This window comes from Octopus bimaculoides, chromosome 18, assembly GCF_001194135.2.
Source record: "Octopus bimaculoides isolate UCB-OBI-ISO-001 chromosome 18, ASM119413v2, whole genome shotgun sequence".
Taxonomy (NCBI): Eukaryota; Metazoa; Mollusca; class Cephalopoda; order Octopoda; family Octopodidae; genus Octopus; species Octopus bimaculoides.
Window position 1 is genome coordinate 17,569,062 of NC_068998.1, and position 18,367 is coordinate 17,587,428.

At 33.4% G+C, this 18,367-nt stretch overlaps 1 protein-coding gene across 1 annotated transcript in view; it reads left to right on the plus strand.

Annotated features, from left to right (window-relative positions):
• The first annotated feature begins 6 nt into the window (after positions 1-6).
• LOC106873750 (sodium- and chloride-dependent taurine transporter) overlaps positions 7-18,367 on the plus strand; it is a 32,755-nt gene continuing 14,394 nt past the window's right edge. The window contains exons 1-7 of the mRNA XM_014921248.2: positions 7-225; positions 1,574-1,708; positions 6,516-6,684; positions 7,454-7,507; positions 8,456-8,627; positions 12,524-12,685; positions 15,579-15,685. Coding sequence (XP_014776734.1) covers positions 126-225; positions 1,574-1,708; positions 6,516-6,684; positions 7,454-7,507; positions 8,456-8,627; positions 12,524-12,685; positions 15,579-15,685 — 899 coding nt within the window. The 5' untranslated portion in view covers positions 7-125. The remainder of the gene's footprint in view (positions 226-1,573; positions 1,709-6,515; positions 6,685-7,453; positions 7,508-8,455; positions 8,628-12,523; positions 12,686-15,578; positions 15,686-18,367) is intronic.

Sequence of the window (18,367 nt, forward strand, 5' to 3'; positions counted from 1 at the left end):
TTTACTAATGTCAAATTGATGGTCTCCAAGTGTCAGTAAAAAGCAAGTACTGACCTTGGGGGACACTAAACCTCCTACAAAACTTGCTAATCTGTGCCAAGTAAACATACTCCCATCATTTCAGTATGGCTGATGGAGAAACATATAAACCACAATGGAATTTGGTAGAGTTCACATTGCTCTCAATTTTTCCTATTCATCTTTCATTCTTTCACATACATAAAGGTATGTACCAGCTGATCTAAAATTTATAAAAATGTCTTTAAATCATCTTGAAAACTTTTTGCATGGTTTCTTTTTTCCTTCTTTTTTAAGGCTAAATTAACAAATGTGTATCTTTGTTAGCATAATTTAATGTCCTCTTTCCATGCTGGCATGGGTTGGGCAGTTTGACGGGAGCTGGCAAGTCAGAAGACTGTATTAAGCTGTACTGTTGGCTTTGGCATGGTTTCTACAGCTGGATGCCCTTCCTAATGCCAAACACTTTACAGAGTGAACTGGGTGATTTTTACATGGCACCAGCAGCAGTGAAGTCCTCAAGTAACTTGCAAAATGAGACCCCTCAACTGAGTGGGGAGTAATATTGAGGAAGGTGGCTTTGTACTATGTGATGAGAGGATAGAGTATGAGCAGGAGGAGACAGAAACAGGTATCTTGCAGTTGAGAAAGTACATAGCCACCCTAGTTGGAGGGTGGGGTGAGATGACAATGATGATGAAGATTTGATGGGTTGTATCTCCATATTAAATTGTAATGCCAAGCATTAGAATTGTTAGTCAGTCCTACAACATGTTAGTCAGTCCTAAAACCAGCAAAAGATAAAATTTTTGGATTCCTTTAACAATTTTGTTTCCTTTTTTTTTTTTATGTTAACCTATCATTATTATTTAAATTGACTTTCCCTTTCTTGTTCTTTCTGATGTATCAACACTGAACATAAGAGATTCCTGGTAATTCAAGCTATTTTTCTTAGTTTGCCATTTGCTTAAAATTTAATGACTGTCCTTAATGAGAAAAAAATAGTAACATCATTAGCACATTAATACAACATAAATTGTTTTCTTTGTGAGGATGTCATTTTACATATCCTTTATAGATTTTAAGTTATTCTTGATCCTAAGATCATAACCAGATCCAACTGTCATTAATGGAAAGGCATTCCAACTGTGACCATTCTTGTCTTTTTATCAGTCATAATGTATCTGGGAATATATTATCTGTGTCTTACCTTTTCTTTTTTTTAAAGAGAAATTTGTTCCCTATTTCTAGCAAGTTGAGTGAATAATGGCTCCTGCAAAAAGTAGTAGAAAAGATTGTAAACAGCTGACAACTGGTATGTCAGTGTTCTACTGGGCCTTAATCTTTCTCTGATTTTGTTCAGGATCAATAAAATTTTTACAAATAATATACTAGAGTTCGTTAAATCCTCAAAACAAAGTTGACTTTATGAAATCACTGGTAATATTATAAATAATTTTGTGTAATGTTCTGTAGTGTTCTGTTTTATTGTAATCAAATTAAATAACAATCTGTTAGTGATTATATCTTAAATTATTTTTCTTTTCCATTTCAGATTTGTCAGTGATAATTCATTTCATATTTTTATCAGTGCTTTGTATTCCCCCCTTGTTTCTACAGCTGAAGTTAGGGGGACACTTACAAAAAGGAATTGTGGGAATGCTCTCAACCTATTTTCCTATATGGAAAGGTAAGCTTATTAATAATTATCATCATTATCAACAATTTATGAGGTAATAAGCTGGCACAATCATTAACACTTCAGACAAAATGCTTAGCAGCATTTCTTCCAGCTCTTCATGTTCTAAGTTCAAGTCTTGCCAAGGTCAGCTTTGCCTTTCCTCCTTTCAGGGTTGATAAAATAAAGTACCAGTTAAATACTGGGGACAATGTAACTAACTCATCTCCTCACTTCGAAATTACTGGTCTTGTGCCAACATTAGAAAGAATTATTAACAGATCATAAATAATAATGAACGTGACTGTGTGGTAAAAAGCTTGCTTCCCAACCATATGGTTCCAGGTTCAGTTCTACTGCATGGCACCTTGGGCAAGTGTCTTCTACTATAGCCTCAGGCCAATCAAAGCTTTATGAGTGGATTTGGTAGACAGAAACTGAAAGAAGCCCGTCATATATATGTATATATTTGTGTGTTTGTTCCCCCACCATCACTTGACAACTGATGTTGGTGTGTTTACGTCCCTGTAACTTGGCAGTTCAGCAAAAGAGAGTGATAGAATAAGTACCAGGTTTACAAAGAATAAGTCCAAGGGTCGATTACTTCGACTAAAAGGTGGTGCTCCAGTATGACCACAGTCAAAATGACTAAAACAAGTAAAAGTATAAAAGAATAAAATATTTAGTCCCATTCTTCTAAGTTGTCTTTCCTCTTCTAATAGTGATAAAATAGATACCAGTCATGTAATAGATTAGTTTGACTGGTTTTACCATTTTTCCTTATCAACAAAATGTTATTCTGAATTTATTATTTTAATATCAAGAGTTTTGTATTTGAAATGAAAAAGTAAGAAATATTAATATACTTATAAACTTCCATTTTCTTTTTTTAATTTGAGACTGGCTTTTTAAACACAAAAAAATTAGGTTTTCTTCAAAGAAATTTTTTTTCACAGGTAAAATATAATTAAACAAATTTCAAGTTTGAATATTTTGTGTGTTCTGTTTTCTTGTAAAATTTTTAATTATTTTTTATTTAATTTGTTGTTTTTCTCCCTCTTTTACTCTCTCTTTCTCTCTCACTCTCTCTCTCTCTCTCTCTTTCTCTCTCACTCTCTCTCTCTCTCTCTCTCTCTCTGATAAAACTAGACAATTTTCTCTATAATGCTTCCCAAATAATTAATAGCACTTTTGTGATTTTAAAAGTGCTATCTGTTTACTTATTTTTAGAATTTGTTTCCATATGATTTACACTGCAGGATAACAAATCAATGATTTTGCTGCTTTACAGCAGAATATCTAAAATAAAGCTAAGAATTAAAATTATTTTCATTCCTCCATTGCTTATTTCTTAACTGCTTCAGTTGTGTAGCATAGTCTTTCTTCTTATCCACTGATCTGTTCTTCTGAGAAAGGTTGTAGTTGGCTGATTCAGAGTGATTTTGGTTTACTGGCTAAAGGGTTAGTAGTTTATGTTCTAATCACTACTAGCTTTTTTAACCTAGTTGTACTAGTTACCAATCACAGACTTCTAATTCATTACAGAAGCTGCTTATTCACTGTTTTATCGAACTGGTCCCATTATTTTACTGTGTTGAGGCCAAATTTTCCCCAAAATATTGCTTGAAGTGAAATTGGTTCTTAATATTACAAGAAATGAAAGTTTTTACTTTAGTGCCTCCTATTATTAGGAGTTACAGAACCAAGCTCATATTATCCTTAACCTTTTTCTTTTATTTTTTAACCTGGAGAGGCAGCATATCTAATAATACCCTTTCAAAGACTGGTTGAATTTAATGTATTATTTTTATTGTATATCTCTAGTTTTATGAATAAAGATTCTCTGCTAATCACAAATACAGAAAGTATCCAGATTTCTTTTGAATTTACAAAAGCTTGAAGCTATACTATTATTACTCTCAATTTACGTTTGATAAACTCATTTAATGAACAATTTCTTTCAAATGATCATTATTGCTGTCTGAGTTTTTATAACAAGATTTGGGAATTCTATCCATTATGACATTATAGTTAATGTAATTTAAATTTTGCTTTCATAATCAGTCATTTTGAAATGCCAATGTACTATTGTTGCAAAGATTACACCAGTATTGGACTATTGCCAATTTTCTTCCCTTGAGAAAAGCCATTTTTCTGTTGTTGGTAGATATTTTTGAAACCCCCTATCACTGATTGACACTTTATTTAAAATTACAAAAACTCGTAATTTTCCAAACATTTCCTCATGGTTCAGTTAATAATAATTATTACCTAGCTTTTATGTCTTCGGTTTCCTAACTTTGGTATACAAAATCTCATCATCACAAGACACCATATTCTGCTTTCATGCTTAGGTTTCCTCTGCTTGTTAAAAAAAATAATGTTGCCAGTCTCCAAATTTCCTTATAAATCTCATAACTCTAATCAAATTACCTATAAGTTTTGATTGGGCTAGACACCCTTGTCTTCTGCAATGATTACTCATAATTTATATATGTACTAATTGATAATTCATTAGGTGATGTCTGATCAAGGTTTCTTTTAGAAAACAATTTATGTTGTTGAGTTGGGTAAATTTTGATGTGCACATGTGAATGCATGTTGATGATTATTTAAAACCATGGGTTAATCCTGATTCGGCTGACCTACGATAAAAGGTATTCCAGCCGAGACCTCTCTTATTCCATTTTTTTTTTTTCTCTTTCATACTATGGTAGCTCCCAGGACTCTATGTTCCATGCTCTTCTAAATTTTTAAGACAGTAGGGTGAGATTTGAAGGAGATTTTTGGCAGGTCTAGCAACCACAAGCTGCTCACTCATTGTTTAACAAGCCAACATGTGAAAATGTGATTTAGTATGTTATAAAAGTCAGAGCAGATGTAAGCTTAGAAAACTTTACTAATGCATTGACAGTAGCCAGATAGATTGTTTTATTCAGACATGTCTCTTTGAGACAAAGAACTACAATATCATAAAGTGCTCTCGCCTCTGCACCAGATTCTCATGTTAATCTAAAGAATACTTAACTGTATTTTAAACATAATGTCATTTAGTTTTACATGATTAACTTTTCAGAAAAAATCAAACCTGTGCAGTCCACTTTGTAACTGATAAATAGTTGTTTTTGCTATTGGTATTAGTTTCCTTCCTTCTTTTTTATAATTAGAATGTTGTGATTGAATTTCCATGATTTTGATTTTAAAATGAAAAGGAATTAAAAAAACAAACCTTCATGCAATCAATACATTCACTTATATGTGATCAGTAACTGCTTGGTTATTTTGAATTTTGCTTTTAGTCCTGTCTTATGGATTCATTAATAATTGCTATGACTTGTGGGAATTAACCTCTTTAAATCTACACAGTAATATTGCAATTCACTTCTGAGTTTGCATTTTCTAAGTTTATATATACATATGGTTAAGAAGTTCACTTTGCAACTACAGGTTCAGTTTTTCACTAAGCTGCACCCTGGGCAAGTGTCTTTGAATATTGCCCGGGATCAATCAATGCTTTGTGAAGGAATTTGCTATGTAGAAATACTGTGGCAGCCAATCATATATACATCTGCGTGTGTTGTGTTTATGTCCCATTTACATGACTGTTGAACAAAAGGAGAATGATAGAATAAGTACCAGATTTAAAAATAAGAACTAGAGTTGATTTTATTGACTAAAACCCTTCAAGCCAGTGTCTTAGCATTGCTGCAGTTCATAAATGAAACAAGTACAAAAATATGATAAAGTCTTACAAATGAAATTTATCTGTAATTATTTTGCACACACACACACAGTCATAGCCATCATTTAGGTCTGAGATCCAATGCTATTTACATCCTTTTGTCTGTTAGTACAGTAAAATCTTATCTATTTCTATTAAAAATTTGTATTCTGTGGATTTGCATACTACAGCAATTTTTTTAATTAAAGCAGTTTCATAATGTAGAGCTTCAGTTTCTTACAGTTCTATATTTAAGAGATGAGGAATTATGTACATTATTTACATTCGACGGATATTTGTCCTCATCTTGTTTGTTGTTAACACGTTTCAGCTGATATACCCTCCAGCCTTCTTCAGGTATCTTGGGGGAAATTTCGAACCTGGGTTCTCATTCCTAAGGTATTTTTTGATGTTATTATTATTATTGTTGTTGTTCAGGTCACTGATTGGAATCGAACTCGGAATCTTGGGGTTAGTAGCCCATGGGGTAATATGCCCATGGGGTAATATGCCCATAGGGTAATATACCCATGGGTATATGGTGTAGTGGTTAAGAGCGTGGGCTACTAACCCCAAGATTCCGAGTTCGATTCCAAGCAGTGACCTGAACAATAGTAATGATAATAATAATATCGAAAAATGCCTTAGGAAGGAGAACCCAGGTTCGAAATTTCCCCCAAGACACCTGAAAAAGGCTGGAGGGTATATCAGCCGAAACGTGTTAACAACAAACAAGATGAGGGACAAATATCCGTCTAATATAAATAATGTTTCAGTTTCTTATATAAACTTCTAATATCTAATTCCATTCCTTTGTTTCTTGAACTTACTTACACAGATTACTGATGGTATCGATCATGTTCAGGGATTCCCGCATTGGAGATTGACAGTGACTTCAATGTTTTGGCCTGCTAAGCCATCATCAGGCAGTCCAGAAACTTCGAAATCACTGTCACAACATTCTTGTTTGAGAATGATAAAACATATATATATATATATATATATTGCTTAATCAATACCAAAATAGTTTTTTGTGAAATTTGATGCTTCACTTTTTGTACATGTTTCTTATTTTTTTGTTTTTGTTTATTTCTGCAGGTGTAGGCATTGCAGCATTAGTGCATTTAATGTTAATTTGTATATACCAAGGTCCTGTTGTAGCAGAAGTGGCAAGTTATATGTTCATATCTGTAGCACAGCAGCCATATCTATGGGGTACTTGTGACAATTCATGGAATACAAATTACTGTTCTCCAGGTGTTGTAAGGTAAGATTTCCTTAAGTATATGCCCTATTTTATAATGGAACTCTTTAGTATTATTTTATATCGCAACAGGCATGAATGAAGGGTTAAATATTCCACTTCTCTGTCATGAGAGAAGGGTTTAGTTTCAATCTCACAGTGATAACACTTTTAGCAAGTATTTTCTTCTATATATTCTTGAGTGAAATTAGGTTAGCAAAAACTGTGAGGAAGCTCACTGGATGAACTAGAGCTGTAATTCAAAAGGTTGGCTTCATCACAATGTCACACTAGGTATGCCTGAGAATTACATTAAGGATACATGTATTTGTGCGTTACTCAACTACTTGCACTATAATATAACAGTTCCATTGATTGAGCCGTCGGATCAAAGCAGGCATTACATAGTAATTCTTAATTACATCGTGGCTCTCAGAAGTGTGTGGCTTGTAGGTCATTGGAATTTTGAAGGCTGCACAAAAAAGAAAATTATGTTGGCCAAATATTATCACAAAAGCGATGACACGATTTTTTTCTCTTTTTTTTTTTTAACCTTTTTACAACTACATTAATGATGATATTCTCTCATCTCCTACCATCATATCTTAATTAGAGCACTACAATAATTCTGCTACAGGTTGATTAGTGATTTCATCAGATGAAAGGTGCCATAAACAACAGTGTGAAAAGAAATCAATATTTGATAATGAACATTGTGTTACTTTTTTCTGTCTTCCCTACTACTTATATTGAAATAGAGGTGTTTTGTGACCTATTTTTCAATTTGTTGCAGTTCTATAACTGGTTTGCCAGAAATGACAAAGAGATCAGCATATGAATTCTATACGTTAGTATTATTTCTTTAACTCTTCTATATTTTCTATATTATATTAACAGTATTTATTTTAAATTTTTTTAGCTTTTTTACTTCACCAGCAGTTATGTTATTTTCTTCATAATTGTATAATTTCGCTTCGTTTTCTATAATTTACTTCATTAAATTATGAGTCTAGTTTAATGTAATTAGCAGTGTGCTTGTTTATTACATCTTTCTCAGTGAGTAACCAACAGACTTGATTGCCAATTTCTGAACATAGGTTTGATTCATTCCTCATAAACTTTATTCCTTTGCTGAGAAAATATTTTATTAACGTTGAGTTATAATAAAAACAATTTAGTATTAAACTGAGGAATTATTCAGTACCTTTTGTAGAGTACATATTTATCATACTTTTTTCAGACTTTGAAGTCACAGTTACTACTTCTTGTAAATGTATAATGAAAATATTTTACATAGATATATCTATTTCCTGGTATATTTTAATTGATTTTCTTCTTCTTTAGTCATTTATTTTATTTTGGAGGTTGAGGGGAAAGTAGTCCAAGTATGCTGCTCAGTTTAACACATCACCTGGTCCTTGAGAGCCTCTCACATAGTTCATTCTGTTAAAAGCATTTGACAAGACTGCACTAAATGCCTAATTTGAATATCTGCAGTTCAGTTTTACCAGTTCAGGAAGGCATCACACAGTTATGAATACTACCCTGCTTCTCTTGTAAAAAAAAAAAAAAAAAAATTTTAATGTAATCTTCCATTGAGCTGACAGCACATACTGGTTTCAATTCTCTTATTCAAATTTATTTCAAACATACCAGTGATGCCCTTGAGAAAAGAATGACTGTCATATTCTCAATGTGCTATGAATTTGTGGCTGTATGGATTAAGTTTTTCAAAAAATGAATATATATCAGTAAAGCAACATGTTCCTAAGCAGTTTTTTTTTTTTTTCCACAGGTTTGAATTCTGGCAGATTACTGATGGTATCGATCATGTTCATGGATTCCCGCATTGGAGATTCACAGAGACAGTCAGTCGGATGACTGTACCTATGTTGCCTATTGCGTCTGCATCAGTTTGGCTCCTGGTACTATTGATGGTAGCACTCGGCGGACGTGTCTTTGGTTGGGTTAGTACCTTTTTAATTATAACTACTTCATTACTCTACCTACTTTGTTATTGAAATAAATATTTTTCCTCATTTGTATGACAGTTATATTTCTTCACTTCACTCCTACATCTGATAAGAAGTCATCAATCATATGAACTGTATTAGTTTCTCACAATTTCTGGAGAAAGTGATTTACAGGCTTAATTATTCATCCAATAAGGTAATTTTGCTGTAATAAATTGCCACTTCATATATTAGCATCAAATAGAATATCTGATACTAGTGCTGCTCTTTTCCCTTTTATGTGTTAATATATAAGTTCTGGTTAGAGTAATAATAGTAATTTTTTTTTTGCGTGTTGTTGTTGTTGTAAAACATAAAGCTGATCTTTTCATCTCTAATCAATTTGTTTGCTGTGGTTCTTTTTCCCCTTTCATCATTTTCAGTCTCACAGTCTAACTATTTTCAATATCGAGGCAGATAAATATATGTAAGTTGCAGTGTGTGTTTATATATGTGTGTGTGTGTATGTATGTGTGTATGTATGTATGTATATCTATCTATGTATGTATATATATGCACTATTAAGATGAGTTATCATTAGCTTAATATGACCACTTCAGATTATTAACCTCTTCGTTTTATTTATAGTATGTTTGAATCAGTTTAGTCTCAGTCATATTTAGGGATCTGACTCCTTCATTTAAGCATATCTTTAGTTGTGTTTAATCTTTAACCTAAGGTCTTGCAGCTCTCTTGAACTCTAACACTGGGTTTCAATGTCCCTCACCCCTACATGTCACAGTCTGTTAATGGTTAAATGTGTTAAAAATTGTTAGAAAGGAAATTTTGGTGTCCAAACAACCTAAAGATTGTTATTGCTGTTTAGCCTCCAGTCAACTTTGATTTAGTATATCTATGATCAAAAGTGTTCCAATCGTGACCATCCTTTTTATTTCATTATCCAATATATCTTTCTTTCCCTTTTCTAAGACAGTTGGGTGAGATTTTTGTCTAACAGTTTAAGCCATGACATAAATACTTCACAGCACACATGATGATTATAGTAGAATGAACTGGTTGAAATATAGTATAGGAGAAAGATACATGTCTGGAAAATTTAGCATAGCTTTATTCTAAATAATTCACTCCATTACTGTAAATTTTACCTAATTTTGCTTTCGTACTTCATTTCATATGACTTAAGTGAAATATAGTTGCATAGGTGCTTCTGTGCTCATCTAAAAGTTGTCAAAATAATTGTCATTTGCATTTTAAGAACAAATTAACTCTAGTTTATCATCATTACTAGAATTAAGGCAGGGTAATAGCTGAAAGAAAAAGAAAAAAAAGAGTAATAAATTCAATATCTAGCAGTTTTTAAATTCAGGTGTCATTTCTCTACATTCTGTGTTTAAAATCCCACTGGAGTTAACTTTGCCTTCATCACTTCTGAGTCAATAAAAATAACGTGAAATAATGCCAAGTTTAATTCAATCAGCAATATCCTCTCTCTCTTTCTCTCTCAATTTATAGACCTGTGCTGATGTGAAAAGTCATTACTATTGTCTTGCAAAAGCCAAGATTTTGGGAACTGAATTGTGGTAAATTCTTCTCAATATCATATGTTCATTCTATCTTGGTCTTTTTTTTTTTTTTTTCCATTAGAATATGAAGTTTTAGATGAGATGTTTGCTATCTCAGACAAACATATACCATAGATAGAATTTTTTTTTTTTTTTTTTGGTCATTGATTGAGGTGTAGACAACAAAGATAGCTACATTATTTGTTTTGTTGGTAACTTTTAGAAAATGATAGGAAAACACAAACTTTGTATGAGAATCGATTCTTTAGTTCATTAATATCATTGTTACATAAGACATAAAAAATTAATGCAAATGTCTGTTTCTTTTGTGCTCAGAAATCTGAGGTGAGTTTTTTTTTTTGTTGATTTTTGTGTGTGTTTTTTTCTATGTCCCTTATTGATAAATATCGATTTTTGAAACAATACTGTTCTTTAGTATGTGAAATATACATGTATATTAACATATAGCTATTATTTTAATGAAATATGTCTTTTGTGTGTAACCACATAGAAACATTGAACTTTTGAACTTGGAAAATGGAAATTTCTTGGATCATGGACCTCTGATAGTATCCACTTCAAATATAGGCATTTCTTCAGTGATTGTCTAAAAAATAAGCTTTAAATTTTTTATTAGTAATGTTGTAGCAAATGATTGCTAGGGTTGGGTCCACTGGTTTCAGCTAAAGTCATTCTGAGATTCTTTGAATCTCAAGGTCTGTAATTTTGCTTATTGATAAAATCCTTCTGGTGAAAATGATTTTCATTGATCAGTATCAATTTTCTTGTAGGTGTAGAAAATACATCTATTTTCATAGTGTTTTTGTTGGTTTGTAGGCTATAAATTTTGCATCAAATGAATATTAGAAAATATATGATAAATTCTATCATGAAATTTATCATCACCATTGTCCTTTATCTTACTGGAATTTTCATGATCTCATATTCTCATTTAATTTACTTAACCAAAACTTAGTTTGTGGTCTGCCAATTAACCTTGCTTTAATTAAAATAAGACAATTATTTTGGACCTTTTCCCTGTTGAAATTATTAACTGCTATAACACATTGAAGACGTACATCTTTCATTATTATGAGCTTCAATTTATGTCTGCAAATATAGAGAGAAATAATTAAAATTATATAACACAGGCTACAGCTATTTTCAATAAGATGTGACAACACATGTGGATATATATACACATGCATACATATGAAATTTATCTATCATTTCTAATTCCAGTGAGTCATGCAAATATCAAGATTTGAATAATCTTCCAACCCATACTAACATAAGAAAAAACTAATGTAAAAAAGTTATTTGAAATAAAATGGTGTATGGTCAGACTTTAGTTAGCTGGCAGAGACGTTAGCATGCCAGGCGAAATGCTTAGTGGTATTTCGTCTGTCTTTACGTTCTGAGTTCAAATTCTGCCACGGTCAACTTTGCCTTTCATACTTTCAGGGTCGATAAATTAAGTACCAGTTGTGTACTGGGGTCAATCTAATCGACCTTTTGGGCCTTGTGCCTAGAGTAGAAAAGATTATTTCAAAATAAATAGATATTCTTATCTTACACCAATTATGCTACACAAATATGGAGATATATAAACAGTGATAAAAATAAGTTAGCTTACCATTAATATAAGCCTTTTGACATTGACTCTGGTCTTTCTTGTTTAAAGTGATCTAAATTAAAACTTTCTATTAAAATTTTTTGTGTTAATTTATGTTTCAAATACCATCTTAATAATGGCAGTTATTTTATTAAATTCTTTAATATTTTCAAGATAAATAATTCATATAAAGGCAGTGTATTTTCAGAGAAATATGTTAACAAAGTGAAGGTATGTGGCCTAGTGGTTAAGGTATTTGGTTCACAACCATAAGGTCCTGAATTCAATACCCAGCAGTGCACTGTGTCCTTGAGCAAGACACTTTATTTCACATTACTCCAGTCCACTCAGCTGACAAAAATGAGTTGTACCTGTATTTCAAAGGGGCAACTTTGTCATATTCTATGCCGCGCTGAATCTCTTTGAGAACTACATTAAGGGTGCACGTGTCTGTGGAGTGCTCAACCACTTGCATGTTAATTTCACCCACAGGCTGTTCTGTTGATTGGATCAACTGGAACCCTCATCGTCATAACTGACAGAGATCCAGTTTATGGTAACAAAAGGGTTAAATAGAGCATTGAAGCATTTGATATTGTTAATCATTGAAATGCATATCAATATATGCCAAAGATAGCATGACATTAAGAAAAAAAGTAAAAAATGCAACTATATCATTAGACATTATAAGGTATATTTTTCTTTACTTTCAGATTTTAGCTGTTGTTACTCCTATTGCAATCTCCTGTACACTGGTTGTATTAGGTTATGGACTTGCACGCTTAGATCAAGAACCTACAAAAGAAATGCTGAGAATTATTTTTACAATACCAGATTTTAAACTAAGTCATTTTACATCTGAAGATATCTTTACAGTAAGTTATTGCTTTTTTTTTTTTTTTTTTTTCTCTCCCCCCACTTTCTCTGATAGTGGATATTTGAACTTAATAATCTAGGGTTTCCTAAACGCTGATTCACTGATAACTCTTACTTGTCAGCAGTCAGTTTTACCTTTCATCCAGTCTTTAGTGGTCAATAAAATGCTAACCTGATACTGTGAAATAGCAGTTAGTTGTCAGTGAGCTAAACACACTGCTTAGTTTCTATTCCCATTACTTGACTATCATTCTTAGAAAGATTACAACTGTCACCACTGAAATCATTAATTCAAATATCATTGAGGAACACCAATGGTGATTACTAGTGAAGGAGGGAGAAAAGATAGATATTTAATATTTGATCTCATTTATCATTCTTACATGAGATAAATCATTCTTGTAATAAATGATAACTAAAATCAATTTGATCAATTTTAACTCTGATTTTTAAGGAAAATATGCCTTGTGGTATTTAGATACATCTCTTTACAATGAGCTCAAATCCTGTTGTGGTTGATTTTGCTATTCATCTTCCAGGAAAGTACAGGAGTTAATTAAAACTCCATGGTTTGTACCAATTAATAAATCACCATCATTATTATTATTATTATTATTATTATTATTATTATTATTTGTTGTTGTTGTTATTATTATTAGTGTTGTTGTTATTATTATTATTATTATTTGTGGTCAAGGTGTTAGTGAAGAAGCTGACGCTTGTTGTTATTGGGTTGATTGGTGAGGCACAAACGTGTTCCATCCCAAAACGATCCATCCACCACAACCTCCACCTCATGCAATACATTATAGAGGAAGTGGCTAGGGAAGCTGGCATGGGTGGGACCCAGATCAATTTAGATCAATTGAAAGCTTTTGATAGGGTCAACCATTCTCAGAGCAGCCAGTTTTCAGGGGCTGGATATCGATAATATCCAGTGGTCAAAGTCAATGGCCACCTATCAGAATTGTTTAGTATTTTACACTCAGTCCACCAAGGTTGCCTGCTCTTGCCTTTTCTGTATGTGTTAAGCTGAGAGCCATTCTTATGAAAAATGGAGGCATTGAGTGGTTTCCCACAAGACCTAGGATGTGAGAGAAGTGTGTTGGCACATGCAGATGTCACCGTAATCGAGGCAGTCGGCACCACTCTAAAGGAATGTGAAGCAGCAACAGGAGCAAAGATTAACCTGGAGACAAATCAGTAGGTCTGCAGGTCTATGCTAGAGAGGCAGGTCTATGCTGTCCAACAGTGTTGTAGGGCACTGGACAGATGGACCGATTAAGGTACTCAGGGTTTGAGAGGAAACTGTCTCTGAAAGGTCAGGTGGAGGTGGCGAATACATACATCGCATCGTCTGACCGTCATGCCTTGCCCTGAGTCACACCTCAACAAGTTGGAGCATATACTTTTTTGCTTTATGTGGAAGGGGCAAGTTCCTCTTGTCAGGCAGTTCAACTGCTGTCAACAGCTGCTGAATGGAGGGCTGGGCATGCTGTGGTTGCTGATACGTAGGCATGTGCTGTGGCCGTGGCATCTCCAGCGTTTCCTTGATGGTGAGTAGGTGTGGTTGCTCTTTGTCAGATCTGCTTTTCCTCAACTCGTCTCCTTAACGGAACTGCAACCCTGGGTCGAGCAGAGACGGAGGGATGGTGAGTGGCACCTTGAGTGCTGACAAGCCCTCTTAGTCGGTGGAATGTGGCTGGTGGAAATTCTACCTTGGTGTTCTATAGGGGGTTAGTGGAGGATAGGTGCAACAACATCCTTAGGGAGGCTCTGGCCTTTGATGAGGAACAACTGAGGACTTTCAGGCCAGGGCCTATGGATAACTTTCAGAAATCCCTGACCTGGCAGTGCTACTGGGGAGCGTTGCTGGTTTGGGATAAATTCCACAGGCACGGAAGTGCTGTCAGTTGGAGCTGCCCAAGATGTGTGCAGAGCAATGGAAAAGGTTCTGAACACACTCGTCAAGTGCCCGACAATTTCTGATATGTGGGTTTATGTTGAGCACTTGCTGTCGCGTGTCGCACAGATCTGGCTATCATCCGAGTCTATTGTTAAGACTGCTCTGCTCCCTTCCGTTGGTTGGGAAGGCCAGATAGCTTCCATCTGCCTGGTGGCCATGGTGAAAGAGGTTGTATGGTGAACAAGACTGAAAGAGCTGAAGATGGGATCTTTCGTCTCCGGTGAATTTCTGATCAAGTTTTTCAGGTTTCACTTGAAGAGGCACATCAAAGTGGAGAGGGAGGTATTCCCTTCTAGCAAATTTATTGAAAGGTGGATGAGAGTGGCAAGCATGGTTTGCGTGAATGGGATTGCTCTGAGCATGCGCTTCTGAGTGGAATAAGAGAGAGAAGAAGCACTTGCCTAAGTGGTCAGGAAAACCATGATTTTCTGTGGGGTTTCCACAGTTTTCCTTTGGAAGTCCCCCCACCTTTGGGGAATTGTAATTGTTTAATTTTATTGGTTCCTTTTGTTATTGTTTTATATGTTTACATGGTAAACCCCTCCATTTGTGATTTGTATTTGTGTCCTTGTGTGTTCAATGTAGGCCTATGTGGCCAATAAAGAAAACATTATTATTATTATTATTGGATGGTGGTGATAGTAGCGTTGGAGGTAGAAGTGATACAATTTTTCTACACTAAACATTGTGGCATAAGTATTTTATAATCTCTTAAGTTTTAGATTTCAAATTTTGTGCTTATATTTAAAAATCAACTCCAATAAAAACCATCCTACCTGTATTACATATATAAAATAGTTGAAACAGTTTCAGAATATTCTATAAAACTATATAGTTACTTGACATTATAGCTTTTATGGCTTTATAGAATATCGAAATACACTCTTTGCAAAATAATATGTATTGATACAATCTTTTTTTTCCAGAAATGCATGAGTTCTTTCGTACACATTCAAATGGCCTTACCATTATGGTTTGGAATTGCTCCAACAATGGGTAAAATGACAGGCTTTGGAAAAATTCATAAAAATGTGTAAGTTAATCTGCTTTTATGATACACTAAAAAATTAATGTGGAATTGAAATACTTTTGATCATTATTATATCTTGACAAGTACATATAATTAATATTGACATGAATCTGATTCTAACAGTAATCCTTGTGGGTATGAATTAATATAAAAAAAGACTTTTTCCAAATGAAAAGATCTATAATAACAAAGCTTATTAGATGATCAAACTGTGACGGAAGCAGTAGGATATTCTGCTTTGGAATGGAAACTTTCTTATCAGTTAATTAAAACTAATAAATGACATAAGTTATATTTAGTGTCTAATAAGTCAGACAGATAATTAATGATCTCAGCTCCCAGTGAAGATGTTCATTATATGGTATGACCAACTGTTTTATAAGATTATATCAAGTGCTTATTCCTTTAATTATCACAGTTGTTTTCAGGTATGGTTTTATGTAAAATATTTATACTTGGAAAAAAACACCTAAGGGAATGCCACAGTGCAATGGTATATAATGTTGGTTGTTATTGGAAATTAAAGAAAATAGATTTGTATTGATATGTGAAAAGATACAGATTCTATTGTTAGCCTTTCTTGTGCTGAGGAATAAAAATTGTGTTTATGGGAGTGAAAATACTACTTACTAAATACATTTTCTCTAAATCCTATATCTGACCCCCATTGATACTCAAATATTTTCATATGCTTCTCTATATCTATTTCCTTATTCAATAATATTCTTCTTCCTCCTCCTCCTCTTCCTCCATTAACATAAATTTCTTCACATCCATTTTTATATCTTTTCCCTTTTTGCAGGTTAAATATGATGTTACGTAAACAATTAATTTTAAGAATTAAGACAGAAGGAAACAAAAGTGCTTCAAAGACAATGGCATAGATATAATCATGATTTTGAAATTCTACCAGTTATATCAGCTGTCCAACTTTTAAATAATAATCTCTGCTTTACAGAAACACATTGCAATGTTTTTCATTGCAAATAAATGAAACACTTTTAGTTTTGTCATACCTCTTTCTCATCCATTTCTGAAGTCAATTCTCAATCAATTCTCATTTTTTCTCAAGATCAAAACACATTTCCAACTTTTCTTTGGCAAACTCAGCTAGATTTTGTTTAAAGTTATTGAAGCTAGCCATTTCGAGAGATCTCACTCTTGATTAGAATACAATATCTCCATAGCTATAAAACTGTGTCTCTATCCATAGCAAGGCACTATTTTAGCTTCCATATCTTGCCATCTTTTGCAGGTTAGATTACTGATAAACCACAGCTCTCACATCATGGTTGGCACCTCTCCAACTTGCCTGTAATTTCTAGTCAGAATTCGAAGTGGCAACAGTCACATCAGAAAGTCACCTAACAGATCAGCTTAAGCTTTCTTACTCACACTCTCCCCTCTCTCTCTATCTCTCTCTCCCTCTCTATCTATCTATCATTTTTTCTCTATTAAGCTCATTCTATTATTGATATTACTGTTTTCACACAAGATATCGTTTTTTTTGTTTTGTTTTTTGTTTTTACTTTTTGGTTCGTGGAATATAAATATGTGACACACATGTACATACAGTTATCTAGACATGACTCACACTTTGACTACAGACTCTATTCATTAGCAAGCATCTCTGCCAACATCCCTATCCACAAATACTATTGCACATTCACGCATTTTAAACTCTTTACTTTTGAAGAGAATGTGTGTGCGTTAAAGTACATGTTTATATATGTATATTTGTAAATATATGTATATATATGTACATATGTGTATGTGTGTGTTACAGTACATGCGTCTATTTAGTTGTAATTATGCGTGTATATATATATATATATATATATATATATATATATATACATAAGTATACGCGTATAATGTATTAAACTACATGTGTATGCATAAGTATATGCACACACATGTACACACACATGGCTGTCTTTTTTTCTTTGCAGTCACTTAGTTCTGGCTTTATTCTCATTGTACAGCACTTGGAACATATCTAAGTAAATGAGATACACACACACACATATATATATACATACATTTCATTATATACACTTCCTTATAACTTGGGTGTATGGGCTCTGCCCCCTCCCCTTCACATCTTCATCATCTTCTCTCTTTCCACCTGAGATTCCCACATTTATCTTCTGACAAGATGACACCTTTCTGTCATTCAGTACTACTCCCCCTCTGCTGAGAAATCTTGTCTTGCAAGTGACTTGGTGACCTCACTGGTGCTATGTAAAAGGCACCCAGTATACTCTGTAAAGTCCTTAGCATTAGGAATGGTATCCAGCCATAGAAATCATGCCAACATGGAAAACAGACATCAATTGAGATGATGATCACACACACACACACACACACACACACAAACACAATGGTGCAAAACAAGATGGAAAAAATAGTACACAAATACCAAAGGTAGAGTTAACACACACACACTCACACACACACACACACACACACACACACACACATATACACATAAAACACTCGCAACCAAGTTGGTATTTTCTTTATTAAAGAAAGAAAATCAAGATTACTTTTTGATCTTTTTTCTTTGTTGTTGAAAAACAGCATCAAAAATGTCTTTTTTTATATATTTGAAGCCATTCTGTTAATGATTTTTTTGTCTTCAACATTTATAATTTATATCATTAATATAAACATTTAATTAAA